General features: G+C 53.0%; 1 protein-coding gene across 1 annotated transcript; it reads left to right on the top strand.

Moving 5' to 3' along the window:
- Positions 1–367: 367 nt before the first annotated feature.
- Pnpla3 (patatin like domain 3, 1-acylglycerol-3-phosphate O-acyltransferase) lies at positions 368–21,771 on the top strand. Its single transcript, XM_026394358.2, has 9 exons — positions 368–607; positions 3,420–3,652; positions 4,146–4,211; positions 7,217–7,429; positions 9,385–9,445; positions 10,767–10,970; positions 11,488–11,608; positions 18,949–19,056; positions 20,236–21,771. The coding sequence occupies exons 1-9, from the start codon at positions 421–423 to the stop codon at positions 20,303–20,305; spliced, it is 1,263 nt and encodes a 420-aa protein (XP_026250143.2). The 5' UTR covers positions 368–420; the 3' UTR covers positions 20,306–21,771.
- The last annotated feature ends 4,604 nt before the right edge of the window (positions 21,772–26,375 follow it).

The following is a 26,375-nucleotide window of genomic DNA, read 5'->3' as shown; positions in this document are numbered from 1 at the left end:
GGTGGTGCCTACTTTAGGCTGGCTCTCCCTGCGATACGGGCAAATGAGAAAGAGTCACCGGGATGTTAAGAACCCCAGTGGGCACCACCTGCGACTTTCTTCCGGACTCTGGAAAGGTGGTCCCCTCGGTGCAGAGCGCTGGATGCTTGGAGTTTTGGACCACTCTGGAGTTGGGCGAGCCCCGGCTCCGCCCCCGGCCGGGCTGGAGGGCGAGGGGGCGTCCTGCCCGCCCATTGGGTCTGCCGCGGGCTCCTTCGCATGGTCCGAGGGGGCGGGACTGGAGGGTGACGTCACGCAGGGAATGCCTAGGGGGCTGCACCGGCTCCGGGCTGGGAGCGCCGGCCGGTGCCCAGTGGAGTGGCCGCGGCCTCCTCCCGACTCGCACCCAGATCCTGCCCCGCAGTGTGCCCCGCCGCCGCCATGTACGACCCCCAGTGCGGCTGGAACCTGTCCTTCGGGGGCAGCGGCTTCTTGGGCTTGTACTACGTTGGGGTGACCCACTGCCTGAGCGAGCGCGCCCCGTATCTGCTGCACAACGCGCGCATGATCTTGGGCTCCTCGGCCGGGGCGCTGCACGCCGCCACCTTCCTGTCCGGGATCCCGCTGGGTGCGTCCCGGGCCGCCGGCTCTCCGCGCTGGGAGGGAGCGTCTGCTGGGCTCGGATGCCGCGATCCCCAGGGGCCCTCGGAGGAGCCGGGAAGGGTCACTGGACACTGCGAGTGCATCTTGTAGGTCCCCTACCCAGACCGATTGCCTCCTTCGCAGCGTCCTTTGGAGTACTGCAGTGTCGCTGGAGCTTGAGGGAGCTGTCACTCCACCCGGGAAGGGGGAGCACCCTGGAGAGGCTTTTCGGGCCAGCGCGGAGGTTCCCAGAGACATTTGCGCCTTCGCACCTGAGGCCCTGTGTGGTGCCCGGGCTTGAAGGGAGCTCCCCGCCCCGGGACTGAGAGTGAAGTATTTCGGAGGAGAGGGAGGGACCTGGGGTGTGGGGTGAGGCTGGTCCCTGAGGTCTGAGTTGCCGAGGGGCTGATGGGCCCTGGATGTGACCGAGTACAGATTTTGACTCCCAAGGTGGGCGTGGATTGGAGGGACTGGAGACATCCGGACCCCTGTCCAGCTCTCCGGGGCAACCTTTGGGTGGACTCCGAGGCAGACCAGCTGGTTTGGAGTCCTGATCCCCCCAGGGGCAGAGGGTGGCATAGGAAAGTTGTGAACTCTCCCTCCTTCTCCAGTGTTTGGGACCCTTCCTGGAGGAGTTGGAATGGATTCTTGGATATTCCCCGTCCCATCCTCTTTCCAAGCCCCCACCCCACCCCAGCTCACTGTCACTGTCAATGAAATCCCAGACATTTGGATTTTGGCCTGCTGGAACATTTATCCACGTGGTTGCTGTGGGAAGGGAGGAGCTGGGTTTGTTTCTCCCCAGCCCAAACTGCTGGTCTTGGCATCCTTCCCAGGACCCACATGCCATGGCTCAGGGGTTTTGAGCCAATAGGCAGGGTGTGGGGCAAGTGGAACAATGGAACTGATGATACCCAAAAGTGCCCAGGACAGTAATGCCCCTTATCAGTTTATCTGGGCTCTTTAACAATTTACTCTTTGGGGAGTGACTTGGCTCATTGGGGAAGCCCTTGCTGGTAAGCAAAGCTGTGCCATTGGGCAGGATTAGTGAGCAGACCCTGTGCTGACCGGGATTTGGGGATTAGAGACAGGCTGCCCTGGCTGTCCGCCTGCTGGCTGTCTCCCTTGTGAGGGAGAGGGGAGCAAAGGGCAGACAGTTTGGCCTCTAGGAGGATTAGACTGGCCAGGTGACCATCTGCACACCCTGGGCTTTAGCAATGATAAGAGCCCGCTCTTGTATTCTGGGGTGATCTCTGTGCCTCTGCTTGGACAGATGTTTGATTGGGACAAGGTTTGTTTGATTACTTGTTCATTGGCACTGGGGATTGAACCCAGGGATACTCTACCACTGAGCTTCATCCCTAGCCTTATTTATTTATTTATTTATTTTTATTTTGGGACAGGGTCTCCCTAAACTGTCCAGCCAGGCCTCCAACTTGTGATCATTCTGCCGTAACCTCCTGTGTAGCTAGAATCACATGCATGTGCCACCATACCAGGCTTTGGACGAAGTTTAAATGCACTGACCCAGGGGGCCTTAATGATACTAACTCCTTTACAGAGGGGTTCCTAACTAGGCAGAGGACAGCACAGCCTGGGGCTATGGCTGTCAGGGCACATGGAGGCGCAGGGGCCATCAAGTTCTGCAAAGTGGATCTCAGGTTTTGTCAGGAGCTACTCCCTGGAGACTCTGGTTCCTGTTCTAATCCCCTGTCCTACAGGAGGAAGCTGCCGAGGAGCATTTCCCAGGCACAGGTCCTCAGAGCATCTGAGTGGAGGCTGGGTTTGGCAGGAGAGATAGACAGACTGCCAGCAGTGGCAAATTCACCGCGCTGGCCAGGCTCAGAGCTCGTGGTCGGGAGAAGGGGTGGGTTGTGAGTCTGTGAGTTGAGGTCAGGGTTGGATCAGAACAGGCTGCCTGTCCTTGGGCAACCCTGAATTTATGGCTGGCCAGGTCTGAGGCTGGACGAGATGGTCCATGTACAGAACAGAGGGGGCCAGACCAGACCAGGCTCTACATCCGCATTCGGTCTGGTATTTCTGGCATTAGAAACTTAAGGTTGAGACTAATTATTTATTAGTGGTCTCTTCTGAGTGGAACATCTTGCCGATCATATTTTACCTAATCTCTGTCTCTAAAAGTTGGATAGATTTTGTCCTACCTGGGGAAGGTGGTGTGACATTTGGGCAGGTGGTAAAGCACCTTGCTGAGGTCACTCCACTAGCAAGACTTGGAGATTCTAACTTGTGTGCAAGGCTACATACATTCTTTCTCCTGCACCCTCCAAAGTGGAGACCATCGGCGCGGAGGCTGAGATACTGCTGTGTTCTGGCTCAGGCTTTGTGGGCATTGCGTTGGGGTGCTGTCAGACCCACAGGCTGCTGCAAGGGGGAGCCTTTTCCTGTGGCTGAAGCAGCACTGTCCAGTAGAAATGCACCATAAACCCCATGAACTGTTTCATGTTTCCCGGTGGCCATGTTGACTAAAGTCAAAGACTCAGAGAAATGTCACTGAGTCCACTAAGCTCAACATAGTATCATTTTCACATCTAGTCAGTATAAATCATCATTAATGAGGTATTTCCTACTAAGCCTTTGAAATCCAGAGTATATTTTACGGGTCTTGGTTTGGACTAGCCACGTTCAAGGGCTGAGTGGCCACATGGGGCTACCGTATGTGTAGGGTTGCAGCTTCTTTGTGAATGCTTTCTGAGTGGCAGACAGTCTTCTGGTCTTGACAAAAGGTCTCTATCTCCAGGGTGGTAATCTTTTTCTATGCATCTGTCTCCTGTCCCCAGACCGGGTCCTGCAGATCATCATGGACCTCACCTGGAAGGCCAGGAGACAGAACCTTGGTGTCCTGCACCCATCCTTCAACATGGGCAAGTACCTCCGAGATGGCCTGCAGGAGCACCTCCCAGACAACGTCCACCAGCTCATCTCGGGCAAGATCGGCATATCGCTCACCAGGGTGTCTGACAGGAGGAACGTACTGGTGTCCGACTTCCAGTCCAAAGCTGAAGTGGTGGACGTGAGTGCTTTGCTAATGTGGGTGTCCTCACGTGAGAAAGCAACACCCAGGGCTCTCGTGGGCCCTGCACAGGGCGACATACACTCTGTGCACACTGGGTGATTTGGTCTGCCCTGGCCGCATGGCCACACTGTCTAAGGCCCTCTCCTGGCTCAGTTCCAGAGCTCCGCTGGCTCTCTGTAGATTTTATAATGAGGAGGGCTTCTCAAGCCAAGCCCCCCAAGGTGGGAGTGCATCAGCATTTGGGAAGCACTGTTCTAGCCACCCAGTCCACCACTGTGTCCCACCAGTGATGACCCAGTGTGGCTGTCCTGGAGGTCAAGCCCCGGAGGGTAAAGTTGGCAGTGTGGTTGAGAAGTGAGCCTTGGAGCATGTGTTGGCCAATTGCTCATCCCCCGTGTAGTAAGGCACCTGCTCTTGCAGAGAGCATTGAAGGTTGGCGCCATGTTTGGAGAAGGCTGCAGAGGCCTGGCTTTCACTCTTGTCTCTGCAGGCCCTGCTCTGTTCCTGCTTTGTCCCCTTCTACTGTGGCCTGATCCCTCCTGCCTTCCGAGGAGTGGTAAGTGTGTGTGGGCGGCAGAGAGGGCTGCAACCTGGAGACCTCCTTTGAAATGCTCACTGCTCCCACCTACAAGGTGCGAGGCCCAGGTGCCCCCCGACCGCATCCCCATGCGGGTCCCCAGGCCTCTCAGTCTTGCAGACAGAATCCTTAGCAGCACCAGCTTCCAGGCACTGGGCAGCAAAACCTCCTCCATGTGTAATTAATGACCTTGCTGTGGGTAAGGTACACTGCAGGCTCACTTAACCCGCTGGTGAGCAGCGCAGGTAGGTTCCCACTGGCCTAGTTAAGGCGTCAGAGGCTTAAGAATCTACTGCTCCTAGGGTAGAGCTTTGTTCTCCAGAGAAGGCAGAACTGTCGTGTTTTCTAGCAGCAGCAACAAAAATCTGTACGTCTGGTCTGACACCCGTCTCTGCTCTGTTGTGTTTGCTCTGTTGTGAAGCACAGGAGAAAGTTGGGGCTGTGGAAGGCCCCCTTTTAGGGTCATTTTTAAACTCATGAGAAAGTAGCAGAATGATAAGACCCTGCCAGCCCCTCAGGCAGAGTGAGCTGGTGGTGGTGGTGGATCGACCCTCCTGAGGCGGGAGGTGCATGGCCACTGTGTCAGGGCTCTGCTGTCCCCCACCACAGGGCTTGTCTCCATTCACTGCAAGGCAACTCCTGTCCCCACAGGTCAGTACCCAGAACAGGTGTCCACAGGGTCAATTGGGGACCTGGCCATTGAGTGACCAAAGCACATTTTGGATTCTGATGTTGGCCCCTTGTCCTGTTAGTGGCTTCAATATGTATTGCATCTTCTCAGAACTAAGCAGAGGGCCCCTGGGGCACTGTGGTGGTGACCCCAGATTCCCCAGTGCCCATTTCTGGCTTTTCCTCCTGGCAGGAAAAGCAGCCCAGAGCCCCCTTGGTGCATGCTTCCAGGTGGTGCCCCAGAGCCCTGCTCATCCCCCACCTCAGGAGTTCCGTGCCAGACACATGTCCATCCTGATTTACAGATGAGAAAACTGAGGCCCGGGCTACAGTGTGGTCACTCCAGGCTCTGTGGGGCAGACACCTGGAATCCAGTTCTCACTCGCCCTCAGCATAGCTGTGACACTTTGGACGTATTTCCGAACCGCTCTGAGACTGACATTGCAAAACGGGGTTCTTCACGCGGCATCAGGGTAGATGGAGAAGAGCCTGAGGTCAATAGTGCAGGTCCAGCTTAGACCAGAGCCTGCCAGGGGCGTGGCCAAGGTGGGCTACTTTATCATCATTGTCATCGATCTCCTGCCCCGGGCCAGAGGCCGCACCTAGAGATTGTCCTGTCATTAGGTCAGCTGGACACAGTGACCACCCAGTCAGCATGCTCAGGGGGGTCCTGGCAGAAACAGGGACAGACCTTCCTGAGAGTCAGCCAGAGCATTGCCCTGGCAGAGCGCTAAGCACCTGGAGAGGTTCCACATAGCAGAGGAATGTCCTTGAAGGAAAGATGGTCGCCCCTCCGCAGCCTTCACCAAAGGTTCACATGCCAGGTCCACGCCCCTTCATGCCCACGAGGCTCCCGATGCCCGGTTCCATCTGCCACTAAGCTGTGCAGCTGCACTGGGTGTGGGGCTGCTTAGTAGTACTGTGCTCAAGGATGGAAGGAAGGAGGGACAGAAGGAGGGAAGGAAAGAGGAAGGAAGGAGGGAAGGAGGGAAGGAAGGAGAGAGGGAGGAAGGAAGGAAGGAAGGAGGGAGGGAAGGAAGGAGAGAGGGAGGGAAGGAAGGAGAGAGGGAAGGAGAGAGGGAAGGAGGGAGGGAGGGAAGGAGGGAAGGAAGGAGAGAGGGAGGAAGGAGGGAAGGAAGGAGAGAGGGAGGAAGGAGGGAAGGAGGGAAAGAAGGCCGGGCAAACACATCTACAATTGTGAACAAGTTGCAGGCTCACATCGGGTCAGTTTTGGACTCGAGGTGACAGTCTGTTGCTGGCCAAGGTGTGGCCAGCACTTCCGTGCTTCGCTGGACCTGTTTTGGGCTGAGCTCTGCTCCCGGGGCTGGCTGGGAAGTCGTCCCTCTGTGGGCCCCGGTGGCTCTGCTGTGGTGGCTGTGACTGGGGGTCATCCCAGACACTGATGCAGCTGTTCAAATGGTTGGAAACCTCCCTACCTGGCTTAGCTATGGGCAATAAGGGTTTATGTCACACTGTGTCCCCAATGCACAGAGCATCTCCTGTTTATGTGGCCCCTTTGTGTGTGTTCTTTGGAAACACCGGTGGGCATCCCTCCAGCCCTGGCCAGCACAACAGGGTCTGGACCCCACCCTCCACCCGCCTCGTTGCCAGGTGCCATCATGCAGTACACACAGCCCCTTACGACAGTATGTAGCAACCCCGAGAGCCAGTGTGGAGCCTGGCCTTCCTACAAGGACCACAGAGGCGCCCAATGAGCATGGTCAAGAGTGGCTCTCGAAGCCCGTCTCCTGCTCTGTCCACCTGCAGCGGCTCCCAGAATTCCCTGCCAGCATCCTGAAGACACAGCAAAGGGGGCTGGTCCACCATGCGGCCAGCGCAATGGTTTCATTAATGAGGTTCTAGGCATTAAGTTAGTTAGCGAGATCGAAATAAAACACACAGACTCAGTTACCTTATTTCTATTGCCAGGTCCGAGACGGCTCCCCTCTCTGGTTCCCTCCTCTAACCGCCCGGCAGGGCAGCAAGGATTACTCAGGGCAGCAGGAGAGAGAGAGAGAGGGCACACCAGGGAGTAGCCTTTTATTGGGGAACAAGAGATTCAGGGGAGAATTCCATCCAATGAAGGTTGAGGGGGGGCCGCACTCCAAGGTCAGGGTCAGTGATTGGGCCCCCGGGGTCAGTGGTCAGGCACACCCCCACACGGACGGGTTCGCTCATCAGGAGAGGGCCGGGAAAGCTCCCACACAGCCAGAGCGCCTCAGACCCAAACCGGGAGTCGCCCAGTCTCGGGTGAGGATGGCTCCCCACAAGCTGGAGCTGCAGACGGCTTCAGTCCCTCTCTCCTTCCTTAAAAGCGTTACATAGATGGCGGGTTCAGTGACAACCTACCCCTTGCGGATGTCAAGACCACCATCACTGTGTGCCCCTTCTACGGGGAGTTTGACATCTGCCCTAAAATCAAGTCTACAAACTTCCTTCACGTGAACGTCACCAACTTCAGCTTCCGCCTCTGCCTGAGGAACTTCCACCTCCTGTCCAGATCGCTTTTCTTCCCCCCGGGCTGCAAGGTGAGTGGTGCTCGGAGGCCGGTCTTCTCTATATGGGGCGGCCAGCACCCTGGCAGAGCGAGAGTGTGAAATAATCAGTAAGAAATAAGGCAAAGCCAAAGACTGGATTTAAAAGTGGGCTCCTGATGGTCTTTCAGCCCTGATGGGAACTGGAATTGAGCAGATTTAAAAGGCCCAATTCTTTATCTAAGGGGAAGTACATCAAAGTCAGGGGTAAGGTTTCAGTGTGGGAGGGGTCTTGCTTAGGTGCCTGTTTCTCAGTGTGGCAGGGGCTCTTTGACCTCAGGTTGTGAACTCAGATGGCACCAGCGTGATCTGGGCTCTCCTGAATGGGGGAGGTTTCACCAGGCGTTCCCAGAGAAGCAGCTTCTGTCTTCACGGCTTGAACAAACCCATAGTTCGTTCCTGTGTGGCCTACGACATCTTTCCCCTTCTTTTTAAATTCAAACGAGGGTCAGTTACTTGGGGTTCTTGGATCTTGGACCTGAGGATCCGGCACCCTATTATCACGACACAAAAAAGAATTAGTAGCACACGTTATCCCAACAGTAAACCAGGTAGAGTGTTTAACATATTTCCAGGGTTAAAGCCGTTTAATTTATAAAGCCTTGTTCAGCTAGAAACGCAGGGTCTGTGAGCCTGATCTTGCTTTTCTGCATACCCTGGGTGTGACCATGTGACTCCGTAGGTTCAAGCTATTATCATGGCTATGCCAAATGCCCCTCAGATGACTTTTAACCTTTCCCCAATCCCATTGGGAAGTGTGGTATCTGGCTGTAGTAACACAGACACACTTAGAGTCAGCCTGGCATTTAAGATTTTGTTCAAATTTGAGGGTAGAAAGCTGCTTACTGATATTTATGACAGTAGCTTTCAAAACACTGAATTTAGTCTCGATCTTTTCATCAATATTCACCTCACTGTATGGGCTTTGGAATTATTTTGAGCCAAATTATTAAGAAAACGAGCTTTAGTTGGATTACATTTCTTAAAGTTACATGACATTTATCACCCTTTCTCCCTATTCTTACATCTCAGTAATTAAAGCATAAGGAGATTGAGCACAGGCGTGCTGGCCGGAGCAGGGACCCTCCCTGTGCTTCCTGTCCGTAAGGTTAGGGGAGCTGCTTCTCTGCTTCAGTGGCTCAACAGACCCATGGTTTATACACGGCCTCCACACGTCTCTGCCTCCCTGATGGGATGGTCCCTCTCTCAAGCAAACAAGAACAGCTCCAGGAAAAGATGCTTGTCTCACGAGTTTGGTGATGGCCACCCTGACCATGGGCATCGCCAGGTCACATGGACATCCACATGGACAGGGCCGAGTGCTCCAAGTAGTGGGGGCTGTGGCTCAGGCATTAGGATTTCTTTTCCTTCTTTTTGCAGCGCTGGGTGGAACCCAGGGCCTGGCCGACATGCAGCCCGGGATTTTTTTACTTTTTTTTACCACCCTGGTTCTGACTGAGTCCCCCAGGTGAGCAGGTGTGCCCTCTCCTGGTGGAGGTCTTAGGATCCTTGCACATTCACAGAGTAAGGAAGGGTGTAGGGTGTGTGCACCGACAGTGGTGTCCCCAGAAGGAGCCACTGGTACCTCCTGTGCTCACCAGCACTCACCCGCACCCGGGCTCCACAGGCAGGAGGCTGTGCAGCTCGATGGACTCTCATGTCCTGCTGTCCCAGCGACAGCTAGGACGGGCCCTGAAATTTGTTGGTGGAGGCTTGTCCTACAGCCAGCAGAGCCCAGAGACACAGCACCTGACAGCGAGGTCTCTGTGGAGAGGTGACATTCAGGCCAAGGCAGCAGGAAGGGCTCTCTTGGGAGCACCCAGCCCTGTATCTGGGCACAGGCTAAGCAGCTCAGCCTGGAGGGTTCTGGGGAGATGTCGGTTTGGCTTTGAGATGATGTTTGAATAAGCGGTGCTCAGCGCCCCCCACACTTGCTGGCTTCCTTGCAGATGATGAGAGAGATGTGCCTTCGGGGGTATTTGGACGCCTGCAGGTTCTTGGAAGAGAATGGTACGTGTGGGCTTGGTGGCCATCTCAGCCTGTGGGTAGCAGGATGTTCACATGGTGATGGGATTGCCTGATGTCATGATGCCCAGAATGTGTCCTTGTTGTTAAGGCGCACGCGTCTGTATCAGGGTGGAACCGTTATTACACAGTTCAGAACTGTTTGTCTTTAATGCTAAGAGTGAGTTGAGGGTTGAGGCTTTGGATCATCCTTCAGCTGAGGCCAAGGAGACAATATGAGGACCTCGGTGTATTTCTCTACGCAGAAGGTCAGTGCTGGGCTATGTGCTAGGGACACTGCTGTGAGCACATGTGGCCTCTGCTGGGCTCAGGGAGAAGTGAGCAGATGGCCATGTGCTGTTGGGAGCCCTGCGCCAGGGTCAGGCAGGAGGGATCCGCAAGGAGGACTGCCAGAGGATGTGGCCTCCTGAGACCTCCTCTGAACAGGAGAGCTGGGTCTCAGAGGCTGCAGTGGGCCTGAGGCCTGCAGGCTGGGCTGCCAGGGCAGGCGAGGGAGAAGGACCTGGGAATGACCGACGGGAGAGTCGGGAAGGGGCAGATCCAGGATGAAGTCCTGGCTCAGCTTCCACTCTGGGGCAGGGGAGATGGGGTCTGCTTGCTGCTCGGGGCCCTTGGGAGGGCCCGGTTTGGCTGGAAGCCGGGAGCGTGTTCTAGAGCCCCAATTCCTTGGTGCAGACTTCAGAGTGGGGCGTGGGCGTCATAGACGTGTCCCTGTGCGCATACCTTGGGCCTTCTGACCTGACCGGGAGCCCAGAGATACTGCCACTGCCTGTGACCTGCCCAGCCCAGCAGTTTAGTCCTCTAAGGGCAGAGGCCACTCGTTGGGGTTAGTGGCCAAGTCCTGGCCCAGGGAAGGGCATGCACAGGGGCATGATACGACCTTGCCTCCTGCTGACTTTCCAAGCCAACCCTGGCTCTGCCATGCATTAGCTGTGTGACTTTGGACAAATCTCTTGAGCTCTCTGCTTCTGATTCCTTGGCAGGAAGATGGAGTCAGGAAAGCGGTGGGCTGCCCTGGAGCCTGACGGGCAGGGTCTAGCTCAAAGCCTGACGGTGCAGGCTCCACCCATGGGATTGCGATTAGAAATGAGCTATAATCCTTGTCTTTCAACCTTAAGAATCCAGGTGTAAAGCGGGGGTTGGCAAGCCACCAAGGCGGGAGCCAGTCACATCTGTCCACTCGAAAGCTCCTTCCTCCCTGGCACCTAGCTGATCCTGGGCCTTTGGTCCCGGCTGGCCCCCTGGTAGTGCTGTGCTGGGTGGTCCCTGCTGCCCACCTCCTCTCGGGCCTTCTCTGCTCTCCTAGGCATCTATGACCGGCCCCAGCTTTGCCCAAGTTTGTCCTCAGAAGAGGAGGAGCCAGAGGCCATCTTGCCCTGCTGGGAGGACCAGAGGCAGCAGCTGTCCGTGACCCTGGGGCTGGCGGAGGGGGAGGAGCTGATGGAGCGCCTCAGCACCCTGCCTTGGGACGAGCACATCCTGGACACCTTGTCGCCCAGGCTGGCCGCAGGTGGGGGTTCGTCTGGGGGCGGTCGGAAGGTGAACCCCAGAGAGCAAAAGTGCTTCTCTCCCATGTTGTGGGGTCCACAGGGCAGAGTGACGGGGACGGGCCGGTGAGTGACACCAGCTGCACGCAGAGTCTCCCTTCCTCCCACGGGGTCATGACCAGGAGGAAGATGGACCCCAGCTGAGCCCAGTCCTGGTTGCTGGGCCCTCGGTCAGCTTCCTCAGTGTCCCCCGGCCCAGCTAGGCTGGTGTTTGTGGAGCCGGGGCCAGGTCCCTGGGACGGGCACAGTCCTTCAGAATGCCTTTCGGGTCCCTGCTCCCTGCCTGCCCCCCACCACCTCCGCAAGGGCTGCCCTCCCCATTGATCTTCCGTGGCTCCCGCTTTGAAGGAGCCACCTGGCAGAGCCCGCCCCACGGCCAGCTCCTGGGCTCCAGGCTGAGGGTACTGCCCACCAAGCTCCGCCTGGGTGAGTGGCCGCCTCTTCTCTTGGTGAAGACAGATCTCTCCTTGTCTCCCCCAGGGCTGGCGGAAGCCACGAGGGACAGGCGTGGCTACCTGAGCAGGCTGTCCAGCCTCCTGCCTGGGCAGGTCATGTCCTACGTCATGCTGCCCGTGGAGCTGGCCGTCGCCCTCCTGCACAGGTGAGCTTCCCGGCTGCCTCGCGTCTCCTGTGAGGGCTCCGCGTGAGGGTTAAATGAGGTGACAGGTGAAAGCCGCGGCCCAGCCCGGCTCACAGCCTGCATGCGGTGCCCAGAGTTGCCCTGCTGTCCCGGGGGCCGGGGCAAGTCACCACCAACTCACGGACCCCGAGACTCCCGCAGCTGGCTGCGGCCTCCGTAGCATCAGGCTCAGCAGCTTGTGACCTCATGGGGAAACTGAGGCCTGGGACGCTGGGTCACATCTGGGGTCTCAGAGCTGGCTGGTGGACCTGGCGGGGCCTAGCGTTGTATCTTGCCCTTAGGCCTATTCATTTATTTAGTGGTGTCAAGAAATGAACCCTCACACATGCTAGGCAAGTGCTGGATCACTGAGCTGTACCCCTGCACCCCTCTCCCTTTAAATCACATGAAGATACTAGAAAGCAGGGAATCTCATCTTCTGTTTGAGTCATAGTTTGTTAAAGTGGTTCAGAGTCAGCAATTAGATCAGAGCAAGATGTTCCTGGAACTTTTTGATTGGCGCCCTCTGAAACGGGTTAGAGCTGGCAGCAGCTTGGCTGTGTAATCTCACTGAGCTCAAATCCCAGCTGACCCTCTTACCTCAGCTGTGTGACCCTGGAAAACTGAATTTACCTCTCTGTGCTTCCCATCTAGAAAATGGGGATGGTAAGAGATCACCTTGTCCAGAAGGTGGTCAGAAGACTCAATGAGGGACCAAGTGTGAGGTGCTGATCACACAGGAGCATCCAGTTAGTGATGCTCTTGATTCTATTTTTAGATCCAGGTTGAGTATCTCTTACTTAAAATGCTTGGGACTAAATGAACATTTCAGATTTGGGAATTTTTTGATTTTGGAATATTTGCATAGACTTTACCGGTTGAGCATCCCTAATTCAAAAATCAAAAATCCAAATTGCTATTCAGCTGAGCTCAGTGGTATACACCTATATACGCAGCTCCCAACTTAGGGAGACTCAGCGGGTTCAGGTTGGGTGTGTTTCACCTGTGATAATAATGAGAGCAACCATTAGGTAGGGCGGAGGATGGAGCTCAGTGGTAGAGCGCTTACCTAGCATGCATGAGGCCCTGTAAGGAAATAAAATCAGACAAAAGACATCCCAGCCCTTTTACTTATTTATTTTGAGACAGGGTATTGCTAAGTTGCCTAGGATGGCCTTGAACTTGTGACCTCCGGCCTCCACCTTCTGAGTGGCTAGTATTACAGAGGTGGGCTGCCTTGCTGGGCTTGGATTGTCCTCCTACCTCTCCTGGTCTGCAACATTCCGAGGCCATATCTGGGGACACTCACTGTCCCATGCTCAGTCAAAGCCGTCTGTCCCTCCAGCTCTGGGAAATGACCTCTTGCTCCCCAGCAAGCCTTTCTCCTCCATTCCTTTTCCCCCTTCATGTGGCTTCCTGGGTTGGATTCCTGTCTACTGACTCCTTCTCTTTCCCATATATTTCATCTTTGTCTGTTAGTCTCCTATCTGGAATTTCCTCAGATCTTCTCTTCCAGTCCTGTTCTGTAGTTTTGAGCTCAACAAGCATATTTAGTGTCTAGGCGCTGACTTCTCTGTTTTCTTGAAAGTTCTGTTCTCGATTTTTAAAATGATCTTAAACCTTTACTTAGTGCCGCAGTCTGCCTGCGCACAAAATCACGAGCCACTCAAGCAGGAACAAACTTTATTTTTTGAAACTGCCACCAATGCTCCGTCTGCGCCCGGGAAGACTGCCCATCCACACACGTGGCATTCTCCCAGCCTTCTCTCGCGCGGAACCCCGGAGCAAGTTACTTCCCCGGAATTCCCTCCTACTGCACTTCCCCAACCAATGGGAACTCTCCAGGAGTCCCATAGCAGGCTGAGGTGAACAGCAGGAGTCCAATATCCATATGAATGCAAATCTTAACATAATCCTATCATCTCAATGGCTAGCTGGTTTCACCTTTCAATCAAAAATGCAATGCATCATATTACTTGGCTGTGGCTTTAAGCATCTCCCCCCTTCTATTTAATTAAGCAACAAGCAATGTGGCTAGGGACCGTGCCTCTTAGGTTTGTCCAATTCAACATATGGTTCTTACCCGTCATTGGAAAACTGACCTCTAGGCGTCAGCCTCCTGTCTTAGGTTGATACCACTGCAATTGGATCATACCCGTCACTGACTACAGGTCCAGCATACAGCCATACTTGTGGATAGGCCTATGCACCAGTGGGGGGGGTGAGGTGCTTTGCCTCACCTCTGTTGTCCCCCAGATTTGGCCTTGGTGCCAGTGGGGGGGTGAGGTTCTTTGCCTCACCTCTATTGGCCCCCAAATTTTAGACCATCACTAGCAGAAGGGAGGAGGATACAGAAATGCCACGACACCAAGTCAATTTACAGCTCCTTAGGAAAAATTGCATCACTGATGACACATCAGCAAAGATACGCCAGCACTACCATAATTCACTGCATCAACAGATAGATCACAGTGCATACAAGTGATACATAGTCCAGGAAAGTTCTGTAAGCAGTTCAAAGCGGAGGAATCTATCAATATGTCCATTTCCTCCCAAAATAAATCGACTCATTGATTGAGCATTACTTGTTGAGTTATTATTCATTGATGTATCAGTTTATACAGTTTGTTGTAATAATTATCGAAGAAGTTGTAGTTTGGTTTCATCTTTGTCTTCACCGGCACTGGGATGAAAATAGGAATTCTGACAATGATGTTAAAAAAAATATGTAGCATTTCAACAGGTATTAAGAAAACAATTTTTAGAACAATTTACATTGTCCTGAACAGAATTATTAAATATAATGAAAAGGAAAGGTGAAAGGAAACAAACAGATCTGTTAACCTGCTTATTTGTACACATATTAAAACAATCTTCAACAGCTGTTTACCCAATTTAAATTAAACCATTAAAATCACGTGAATAATAAAAAAATTCGGATCCATTTATTCATGAGTGCCCCTCATATATGGACATACGCACATACAGACATACAACACAAAACAGAAGTATGCACACGTAACATACAACACATAAGACAATAGTAAAGGCCTTGTAGCTTTACCTAGGTGAAATCTCCATTGCAATGTTTAAAAACTCCATAGTCAAAAAATAAAACTGATCAGAAAAACATTAACCTAGGTCTGTATGAGCTCAAAAATAAAATAGAACTTTATGATGTGGGAAAAAGCAATAATAAAATAGATATTGAAAAAAGCATCCTGATAAATCACTGTCGCAGATGTAAGAATAGCCAAGCTGGAGTTCTGGATATCAGCTGTTATGGATTTGAGTCAAATCATCTTCCTTTTGGTCTGTAGAAATTGTTTTGGTTAACCTCTCTGGAATCCAAATCGGCTGCTGTTCTCCCTGTGGAAAAACACAAACAGAGCCCCGACTCCAGACAATTACTGGGTCAGGACCTTTCCATTGTCCTGTTAGAATATCTTTCCAAAGTACCTTGGGCTTATGTACATTTTTTGGACACATATGCCTTTCTGCAGCACTAAGTCCTGATGAATCCAAATTTTAAAAGTTTAGCGTAAAAAGGGTTATTTTAAGTTTATCTTTGGGGAATATATACCCCTTCCCAATTCCCTCTTTTTGCTTTAATAAGTACATTTTAATAGTTTGATGAGCTCTTTCAACTATGCCTTGTTCTTGTGGATTGTATAGGATTCCTGTTATGTGACTAATGCCAAATGATGAGCAAAATTGTTTAAAAGAGGTAGAAGCATAACCAGGACCATTATCTGTTTTTAACTGTTTTGGAACGCCCACAGTGGCAAAATTTTGTAAGCAATGAGCTATAACATCTTTAGTTTTTTCTCCGGCATGAAGGGAGCCCATCAAAAATCCGGAAGAAGTATCAACTGTAACATGCAAATATTTTAATTTTCCAAATTCTGGCAAGTGTGTGACGTCCATCTGCCAAATATGGTTAGGTATTAGTCCTCTAGGATTGACTCCAAGACTAACTTGTGGTAAAAATGTCACACAATTTTGACATTGTTTTATTATATGTCTGGCTTGTTCTTTAGTTATTTTAAAACACTTTTGTAAAGTATTAGCATTGACATGGAACCTTTTGTGAAAATTTATAGCTTCTTCTATTGTGGAGAAAATATGTATGTCATGTGTAGATTTATCTGCTAATTCATTGCCCAAACTAAGGGCTTCAGGCAATCCTGTATGTGCCCTGATATGTCCTATAAAGAATGGATCTTTTCTGTCCCAGATTAGACTTTGTATAGTGGAAAACAAAGAGAAAACAGTAGAGGAAGGAGAAATCCTACCAGCATCTTCAAGGGATACTATAGCATTAACTATATACTGACTATCGGAAAATAAATTAAATACAGAATCTTTAAACATCACAAAAGCTTGTAATACTGCATTAAGCTCTCCCTTTTGAGCTGATTGTTTGGGTACTAAAAATGTAAAAGTTTGATCAGGGGTAACTACTGCTGCTGTACCATTATTAGAACCATCAGTGAATATATTTGGAGCATTCATGATAGGGGTTTTTCTTGTCATTTTTGGAAAAACTACAGGATGCTTAGACCAAAAAAGACAACAAAGGATTAGATGGTAAGTGATTATCAAATGAAACATTAGATTTACACATGATTATTGCCCAAGTATTTAACTCATTAGCTAACTCATCAATTTGATCCATAGTATATGGAGTAATAATTTTATTGGGAGAAATCCCAAACACTCTCTTTGCTGCTTTTATTCCTTTGAGTATTAATTGTCCTACAACCTCAGGATACCTAGTAAGAATAGTGTTAGGAGAATAAGATAAATGTATCCACAATAATGGACCTTCTTGCCAAAATACTCCTGTAGGAATATTTTTTGTTGGTAGTACAATAAATAATAAAGGCAAACTTATATCAATTCTATCCAAATGTATATTTTCCATATATGTTTCAATGATTTTTAATGCCTTTCTTGCTTCAGGCATTAACATGCGGGGTGAATTTGGATCTGATGGACCTTTTAGAATATCAAATAAAGGTCCCAACTCTCTTGTTGGTATGCCTAGATAAGGCCTTATCCAATTTATGTCTCCTAATAACTTTTGAAAGTCATTAAGTGATTTGAGTTGATTCTACTCATATTTGAATTTCTGGTGGACGGACCATGGTTGAGGATAACAGAACTCCTAAATAATTAATTGGAAGATTTAATTGTACTTTATCTATTGCTATCTCTAGATTATAATTTTTTAATAAATTTGTAAGTGTGGCATAACATTCTAGCAATGTGTTTTTATCTTTATGTGCCAATAACACATCATCCATATAGTGAAATATTTGTAGTTCATGATTTTGATTTCTAAGTGGCTGGATTGCTTTGTTAACATAAATTTGACACATAGTTGGACTGTTAGCCATCCCTTGAGGGAGTACTTTCCATTCATATCTCTGATCAGGACCTTCATGATTTAGTGCAGGGATAGTAAATGCAAAATGTGGACTATCCTCGGGATGAATTGGAATAAAAAAAAACAGTCTTTAATATCTATAGCTAAAACGTACCAGGTTTTTGGTAAAGCAGACAATTGGGGAATCCCTGATTGAGCAGGTCCCATAATAACCATCTCATTATTAATGGCTCTTAAATCTTGCAATAATCTCCATTTACCAGATTTCTTTTTAATGACAAAAATGGGAGTATTATGGGGAGATATGGAAGGTTGTATATGTCCCTCCGCTAATTGTTGTTTGACCAGGTCATGGGCTGCTTGTATCTTTTCTTTAGTCAGGGGCCACTGAGGAACCCACCCTGGTCTTCTCCTGGAACCCCGGAGCAACTTAGTTTTATGTATTACATCCTTTGTTTATTTTGAGATCACGATAATCTTTACAACAAAATTCTTTCTTTTGAACACGACTCTAAATGAGCTAAGTCTAGACTATTTTGGAGCCACTCCAACAGGGAGTAAGGTGGGAGGCAGGGCCTTATCTCAGGCAAATAACACGATAGGACATTACATATGACATATGGATCAAAGGCTAAGAGAGCTGTTAACTTTTTGGTAGAAAAGGTGGCAGAATGCTTCCGTGTTTTATGTCATCTTTAAACAGATCAGGCTCTCCTTTTTACCTTCCAAAAAAACATTTGAATTCCAATTTCAGTGTGAAGAGTAACACAAAATTGCATATAACTTATTGACAGTAGGTTACTTTATCCAGCTACAAAACATCAAAGGAGGGCTGAGGTTGTGGCTCAGCAGCAGAGCGCTCGCCTAGCATGTGCGGGGTGCTGGGTTCGATCCTCAGCACGACCTAAATAGAAAATAAAGGTATTGTGTCCACCTACAACTAAAAAAAAAAAAAAAAAATCAAAGGACATGAATAAACACCAACCAAATTTGTTATTTCCATACAAATCCAAGCCTACTGCTTCAGAAGACTTGCGTTTGGAGAACACCCTGTTCTTGTTTTATGGGTGTAATGTTCTCTTGGAATATTTGCTGTCCTCTGAATAGCCCCTTCTCTCTCTCTTCCTGGACCAGTTCTTCTGTTTGTCTCCTCTTTCTCTCTCATACCTTTGTCCTGGGCATTGTCTGGGAATCCGCTGCTCCAGTGTAGACACCACGTCTGCGCGGCTGGCTTCAGGCTCTGTGCTGAGACTGTGGCTCCCCTCGGGGTCTCCTCCTGGGAGGAGTGGCTTGTCGCCCGGCAGAGCTCCTGGGCAGTGACTGGGGCTCCCTGTCTTCCTACTGCATCCTGTTTTATTGGGCCGAGGCTCAGCTCAGTGCTCACCTGATTCCTGGCCAGCTAGCCCGCAGGTCCTCCAGCCCATCTTCTGAAGTCCAGTCCTCCCTCAGAGTCCCTGGCGGCCCCTGGATTCTGCCACTGCCCTCCAGAATCGACCACCCGACCTTCACGGCCCTTGTCCTGGGTTGCGGTCTGTGTTTGGGTGTCTACCACAGCCCTGGGGGGTCCTCTTTGTATCGGTGGGGGGCTGACCAGCCCCCCATGGGCACCCCTGGTGCTGCCTCCCGTGGAGCCCCGGGGACCTTGGACAGCCAAGGCTTTTCCTTTTCATCTTCACAAAGTCCCCCGACTCTCCAGGACCCAAAGTGGCCTGGCTTTGCTTTAGATTTTAGGTAGTCCTGTCTTTGCCACCGAATCCCGAATCCACCTCTGGGACGGTCGGCAGCCTGCCTGGCCCGAGGGGCCATGAGGAGAAACTGCTTTGGGTTGCTTTCATTCTGGCTTCGCACTGGAAGGCTGCGCAGTTCTGTGTGTCACGCATGTGCACACCTGTGTGTATGTGTGTGTGTGGTCTTGGCTTCGTTCCTACAGATTGCTGATCTGGCTTCCCAATATCCCAGATGATTTTATCCAGTGGCTGCAGTGGGTCACCTCCCAGGTGTGTGCCTGCCTGATGACGTGCCTGCTCCCCTCTTCCAGGTAAGTGGCTTGGCTGGGGCTTGGGGGCCAGATGGCCTTCCAGAAATGCCTATGAGATGCCAGATTGGTAGCAAGGAGCTTACCCTGGGTGCAGGGCCGTGTCCCGTGGGATGCCCTGAGTCCCCCAGCAGTCCCCGTGCCCCAGGCCCGCCTGCTTAGCCTTCTCCCCGGGAGAGTCCGTTGGAGCCCAGTGTTGATGGTGAGCAGAGAGCCCGATAAAGCAGAGGAGGGCACCTGGGTGGAGGGGACAGGGAGAAGATGGGGCAGTGGGGGCACTGGGTGGTGTAGGGAAGGCGCTCTGGGGGCCTCAGGGCAGGGAGGGGTGCAGCAGGGAGAGGAGGACTGTGGGCTGAGGAGGGGCAGGGCAGCAGGGCCTCTGGAGGGCAGAGCCTGCTGAGGCAGAGACCCTGTCCTCCCACTTCCCCAGCCAGTCTCAGGGGTGGAGCCCAGCAGACTGGGGAGGTCTCACTTCCTGGATCCTGCAAACTGACCCAGAGCCAGAGGACCTTGTGCCAGGGGCCGGGCCTCATCCCGAGATCAGGGGCCTTGGTTCCCCCCGCTCAGAGGGCGCTTCCTGGGCCCTCTCTGCTCTCCATGAGGCTGAGCACTTGGCATAGGGCTTGGCCGCGGGGACACTCTGCAGCCATCATGGTTGTCAGCCGCAGACATGGCAGAACTGAGAAGCAGGACCCTCAGTTCTTGGAAGGTGACCCTGGGCTGTGAGGATAGGCCATGGGCCGGGCTGGCAGCAGACTTCCCAAAGAGAGGGCTGTGGCCACGGCCAGGGGAGGCCCGGGGAGGCCTGGGCACAGCAGACGGTGTGAGTGGCAGGCCTCCCACTGCTCCTGGGCACAAGGGAGTGTCGTTTTGGGCAGGACCCTGCTCCGTGGTGCTAGGTGGTGGAGGTAGAGCACCCTGGCAGGTGAGCAGGTATGTAGGAACCAGTGGCCCATCTGGGTCTGGGGAGGGAGGGAGGGTGGCGGGTGTCAGCGGGAGGTGTCCAGGTAGCTCAGGGACCATGGACGTGGAGGAGCCGGCTGGTGACCTCAGCCCTGCACTGAGGCAGGAGGAAGCTGTCTCTGGGCCAGGCCACTGCAGTGTGCAGGTGTGTGGAGCAGCATCGAGAATCCTGCTGAGCCCAGGACGGACAGCCAAGTCAGCCCTCCTCACTCTTTTCAGATTCCAAAGGCCAGCGAGTGGCCAGCCCGTGCCCTCACACCCTGCAGGATGCAGCTCTGCTGACCTGTAGGCGACCCAGCCGCCCACCCCGTGGACAGGCCAGGAGAGGCCGCCTGCAGCGCCTGGTGCTCCATCCTCACCGCCAGCCTGGCCTCCAGCCTGACATCATGGCGTGGGCGGGTGGGGGTCGCTCTGCCCTCCTTACTTTCCTGGGAAAGGAGTTTCTGAGACCTGAGGGGGCATCTAGGAACCTTCCCCAGGTGCCAGGCCTTCTCTCCTTTGGACAGTCGCCCCAGCTGCTGATTAGTGACCTGTGCCTGTGACCTCAGCATCCTGGCCTCTGCTCAGTGGTAGATCATGGGACCAGAGGCAGTGGCTTTGGTCTGATGGGAGCCAGCAAGCTACTTGGGTACAGGGGCCATCCAGCCCCTGAGGAGACCTACCTTAATGCCAGGTGGCTCCGTTGATTGGGGAATGGTCCCAGGAAGTCCAGCGCAGGAGCCATGGCAGGATGGCTCACACCTGCTAGTGGCTGGACAGTGCCCAGAGTGGCCAAGGTTCCTAAGGGGGCCAGAGTTTAGACAGGGGCTGGGCTGGGCCATCTTGTGCGATCTTGGAAGGAAGAGAGCCACAGAATCCCACAGACACATGCAGGAAGCATTCAGTGCAGCCTGGGCTGGGCAACTGTCCCCCGAGGCCCCGCAGGGGCGCCCACCTTCCACGTTCCCTATAGAAGGACTGGCCAGGTCCTCAGCAGACACAGCCAAGCCCCAGCAGTGCCTGACAGTGGCCAACACACTTGCACACGATGGGTGTCTACACTGGGTCTGCGATCCTTATGAGGAGCTGTGTCAAGGCTGATGGGATCACGTGGGACTTGTTTCCTTTCTTCTTTTGAAAAGTTCCCAATTTCCTTTCAGTTATATCAATTATTTTACTTAAATTTCAAGAAAATACGGCTCAATATTAAGATTGGTGCCGTCTAGGTGGTGGCTGGTGGGTGTTAGCTGTAGTTTGCTGAATGTTTTACATACTTGAAATTCTCTCTTTTCTACTTGGCAAAAAGTTTTTTCCAACTTCCTTACGACACTTTAAAAAGTGTCTTAGGCTAAGGAAGCGACAAGGTCAATCAAACCTGAGAGACGGCCGAGGCTTCCCCTCCCCGTGCCTTCAGTGCTGCCTGTCCTGCCCGGAAGTTCCTCAGCAGCTCAGGGGCAGGTCCCTGGATCTTCCCATCCTCTCAGGTCCACCCTGGGGAACAATCACAGTAGCACACTTAATGTCAGGGAGCGAGTCTTGATTTGGTAAGGAGATGGCAAAACTGGGTGCAGAGTATGAGCCCAATTTTGCTCAAAAAGAGATGCGTGTGGGCGAGGACCTGTGCTTCACGAGGACAGGTGTCTCCGCCCCGTCGTGCTGTTATTCAGGAGGGCATTTGACTCGTTGGCTATTATGCATTTTCCACATTTCCAGGGTCAACATGCATTTCCTTCAGCATCACAAAATGATTCCTATTAAATGTGATTTTTAAATGTGCTCCCTGTCCCTGTCTACCTGCGGGCCTCCTTTCCCTTCCCACGGCCAGGTCCCTTTACAGCCACTGTCCCCGCAGGCTCACATGCTCACGCCCCAGGCTGCCCTGCCTGACCGCCTGGCATCCACTGCCCTGTGCCCTGCCCCCAGCCCTGTGGCCAGCCCTGCCAGGCTGCTCGCCCTCCTGGAGCCCCCAGGGGGTCCTAGCACTTGGCCCTCCTGAGCAGAGAAGCTTTGCTGGGTGTGATGGCCGCTCCTCTAAGGCCCTGCTTACGCCCAGGACCCCCCGTCTCTGGTTCTGATGGGGGTCAGGCCCACCCAAGTCCCCTGAGCCAGGAACTGGGGACCATGGCAGTGCCCCCTTGCCCCACTCCAGCTGGTCCCACCCTCAGAGCCCTGCTGCCCTGGTCAGGCTGGGCCCTTCCCCCTGGCCTGCCGTAGCAGCTTCCCCCTGGGGTCCTGAGGCACTGAGAGCCTCAACCCATCTGCCCTGCATGTTGCTGCCCATAGGCCTGGACCTGTGGCCAGCACCCTGCAGCTGCCTTCCTGTGCAGCCTCCAGCCTCCAGCCTCCTGCCTCCTTGTGCAGTCCTGCCAGCAGCTCAGAGCCTCTCTGCCTCCCACTTCCTACTGCGGGCCTCTGCCTTGAGGGCTGTTCTCCCCATGCTCTTCCGTCTTCCTCACTCACCTTCAGTCCTCAAGTGTCATGTGGGAAGGGACAACAAGGGCGCAGGGCCCTGGGGAGCCCTCACCATGCCGTGTCCTAATAGGCAGGTGACTCCAGTAGCAAGAGCCAGCCTGCCACCAGTCCCCGGGCCAGTGAGACCTGGGGTCTGATTTCATGAGGAGAACCACCTGGTCACTAAGCTGCATCTCTACAGTGGACAGGCCAGCACTTGGTTAATAAATCATCCGGAAGGGGGTCCCCTGGCTTGTAGCTGTCACTGGAGTCAGTCAGGATGGGCTGGTTATACTGCATTAACAAAAAGCCCCAGAGGTCTCCTTACAAGACATGGCTTACTGACTTGGCTCTGTTTCAAGTTGTCCTCCCTCCCAGACCTGCCTGAGCCCACCCACCATCTGAGGACCGCTGATTGACACGCGAGGTGGAAGGCAGTGGTCTCGAAGGCTTCCCTATTCCCTCTGTTCCCCATTTATTGACCAGATGAGTCAAGTGGATGGGGACGGGGAAATGCCATTCCATCCTTGCACAAGGTAACCTCAACAACCTCAACAACTACAACAAAACAACAAACCCTAACAGTCTTCAGACCCAGGAAACCCCGGGTACAGCGGGCACTGGCACCGCAGGGCTTCCACAGCTTGGATGTTGCTACATGTTCTGACCGCGAGGTCCCAGCAGCTTGGGGTAAGGCAGGGACTTGGGGCTCCTCACCTGCCCTCTGCTATCCTGCCACGGCCCTTCTCACAGTCTCTCCGATATCTGGCTCATGGCTCCTGTTGTACTGCAGAGTGACCTTGTGGGTGGCCCCAAGAATAGCTATGAGAGGCACATGCAAGAAAAGGCAGGAGAAAGAGAATCCCGCTCCTCCAGTGCCTGCAGGGGCCCGCCCAGCTTGCCCTCTCCAAACCCTCCACCTTGCACCTTAGAATTCACTGTCATCCCACTTGAAAGATGGGAAACAGGCAGAATGAACTTCAAATGCGTGGAAATTCGAGTCCAGCTCGTGTGGCTTGTACATAAGAGGCGTCCCGTCTCCCAGATTGTCTTCACTCCCAACATGGGCTTTTGAGTGGACTGGGATCGGCAGGACACCAAAGCCTCCCTCTGATGGCAGAGGAACCTGGCCCACTGGCACTGAGCCCAGAGCACTGGGTGGCCTCCAGAGCTTGGGCTTGTGAACCTGGTTATGAACTGATCTGGAGCCCTGGGGATGCGGCCTAGCGGAGGAGGGCTTGCCAGGCTCGCCTGGGTGTTGGGTTCAATCCCCAGCAGAAAGGAGAGAGGGAGAGGCAGAAAAGAGGGCGGGAGGGAGGAAGAGGGAAGGGAGGCAGCCCTGCGGGGAGAGTAATGTGTACTGCTCCCCACTCTACTCCTATAAAAATTGTCTGAAGAGGGTAATACAGGGAGAGGGGGTCATCTGTGCCATCATCTACTTTAGCCCTCTGCCCAGTCCCTGCAGCATGTGGGCATCACTCAAAGGTGGTTAACAGCTTGGGGGCTGTTTTAGGGTCAGATGGGTCATATCAGACTTGCAAGCTGTGGGGCTGAGGGCAAGTTATGTGCTGTCCTGAGCTTCAGTTGCATCCTTTCCTAAAACTGCCCACCTTACTGTGATGGTTAAGTGACGCCTTCTTGCTGAGCCTGGTGGTTACAGGGATGGCTCATTTTCCCCTCAAAGCAATCCTAGGAAGAATGTTGTAACCAGCCTCATCGTACAAAAGAGGAGATTCACCCAGAGAGGTACAGATCTTGCCCAAGGACACACAGCTTGGCAATGGCAGAATTATAACTTGATGGCAGTGGGACTGTCCATGAAGTCTGCTCTCAGAACTGCTAAATGGGAGCTGTGTGGTGTCCGTTGAGACCCTGGTATGTGGAGATCCAATATAAGGTTTGTTTGTTTGTTTTTTTGGTACCGGGAATTGAACTCAGAGGCATTCAACCACTGAGCCACATCCCCAGCCCTATTTTGTATTTTATTTAGAGTCAGGGTCTCACTGAGTTGCCTAGCGCCTCTCCTTTGCTGAGGCTGGCTCTGAACTCCTGATCCTCCTGTCTCAGCCTCCCAAACCAATATAGGTTTAAAAGCCTGCAAATGCCCAGGACCTATGACTTTCTAAATATAAATTTAAATCAGATTAGAATTAATCTGAAATCTAAACAGGCTTTTTAGATCTTCTGTAGAACTGGCAGAGGCCTTAGCAATCTCACTGCCTTTGGCAACTACTGGTGGACAGAGAGGGAACCAATTTTTTTTTTTTTTTTTTTAAAGTGAGAGGTTTTCCAACCTACAGGGCCAAAGAACAAACTGGCCACTTCTTCAAAATCCACACATCCAGTTTCTACTTTCTGGAGATTCTGTGTCAGTAAGTCCTGAGGCCCAGGAATGTCATGTTTCTTTTCTTTTGTTCCTTCCTTCCTTCCACTGAGCCACACCCCCAGCCCTAGTCTCCAGGACACACTGAGAGAAACCTGGCTGGGGACATTGGTGATGGAGGAGGGCTGGGGCAGGGTGTGACTCTGGGGCAGTGAGCGTGGGCGTGGACCAGGCCTGGAAGGCGGCAGGCACTCCTGGCTGAGTGGCTAAGGGGCATCTGAGGCAGAAGGAACAGTGTGAGCAAAAGCACGGGCTTGGACAGGGGTGCAGAGGGATGTGCCCCCTCCACTTCCCTCCAATGTAATGAGGATGGTGCAGATTGTTTACTGAGCCAAGCTCTGCTCAGCACCAAGATGAGGTCAGGCTGGTGATGGGATGACAAGACACTCCTGTCCTCCCTCCTGGGTCCCCTCTCAGCTCTGGAGAGGGGTAACTTATGCTTGGAGCTGAGGCTGAGCGCTGCCTCTGTCTGCCCTGCTCTGGGATAGAAGGACAGTAACCCAGTCAATATCTACGAGTCTCTGCCTGGTACATGGCTCTGTGCTAGGAGCCGGGTTCAGTCAAAATCAGACAGAACTTCTTGGAGCTGATGGTGTAGCTGGGAGGATAAATAAGTGGACAGGTGAACCTGCAAGGGGTGCAGCAAGGGAAGGGCCAGGGTCTGGCTGGCACTGGGATGCGTCTCCTTCCAGGCAAGAAGGGAAATGTGGATGCGAACATCCAGGCCTGCTGGAGGCCTGCAGAGCTGCTATTTAAATGGAAAGGGTGTCAGGGTCTCTGGAAAGGAGAAAGGAAAAGAAGAAAAGGAAGAGATTCTCTGTTACCCGAGGGAGTGTGGCCCGTCCACATAATTACCCACGATTCCTCTTTTCTCATTCTCTACCTGTCTTGGTCCTTTCATTGCTTTTATCAGAGTGTATGGTTTTTTGTTAAACACACGTACTTTTTTTTTTTTTTTTTTTAAGCGGGGGCGCTGTTTCGGTAACAGAAGTCCCAGTCTTCTTGTCACCGCTGTGATGGTCTCTGTCCAAACACCTGGGCGGTCCGGCCCGGATCCCTCTTACCGACTGCGGGGCGGAGTGAAGGACCAGGGCCAGTTCCGCTGGGCTCCCCAGGAGCCACGCCTTGGCCCAGGAGTGCACATTTCCTCCCTCATCCCCTGCCCTTCGGATCCAACGCTGCGAAGCAGATAATGGCCACCTGCGCGCTGACCGGGGCGACACTGGCCCTGGGATTCCAGGGGCTGGAAGAGTGCCCCGTAACCAGGGGCGGACCTGGGCATCGGATGGTCCAGCTCCAGATGCCGGTGAGGCCCGGGCCTCCCTGGTGCGAGTCCCCGGGGGAGACCCAGCCAGCACTCGGGGCACCCCCAGGCGGGCTCCATCTCCCGCGGACGCCCACGCCCTACGCCCGGCTCCCGCGGAGCCTCACGCAGCGCCGCCCCCCACACCCCCGCAGCTTCGGCCGCTGGGCCTCCCGCGTCCGTGTGGGCATCCGGGTCACGGCTCACATGGACCAATGAGCGAAGGCATATGAGCCGGGGGCG

The sequence above is a fragment of the Urocitellus parryii genome, chromosome 5 (assembly GCF_045843805.1).
Source record: "Urocitellus parryii isolate mUroPar1 chromosome 5, mUroPar1.hap1, whole genome shotgun sequence".
Lineage (NCBI taxonomy): Eukaryota > Metazoa > Chordata > Mammalia > Rodentia > Sciuridae > Urocitellus > Urocitellus parryii.
This window is presented reverse-complemented; position numbering and strand designations above follow the sequence as displayed.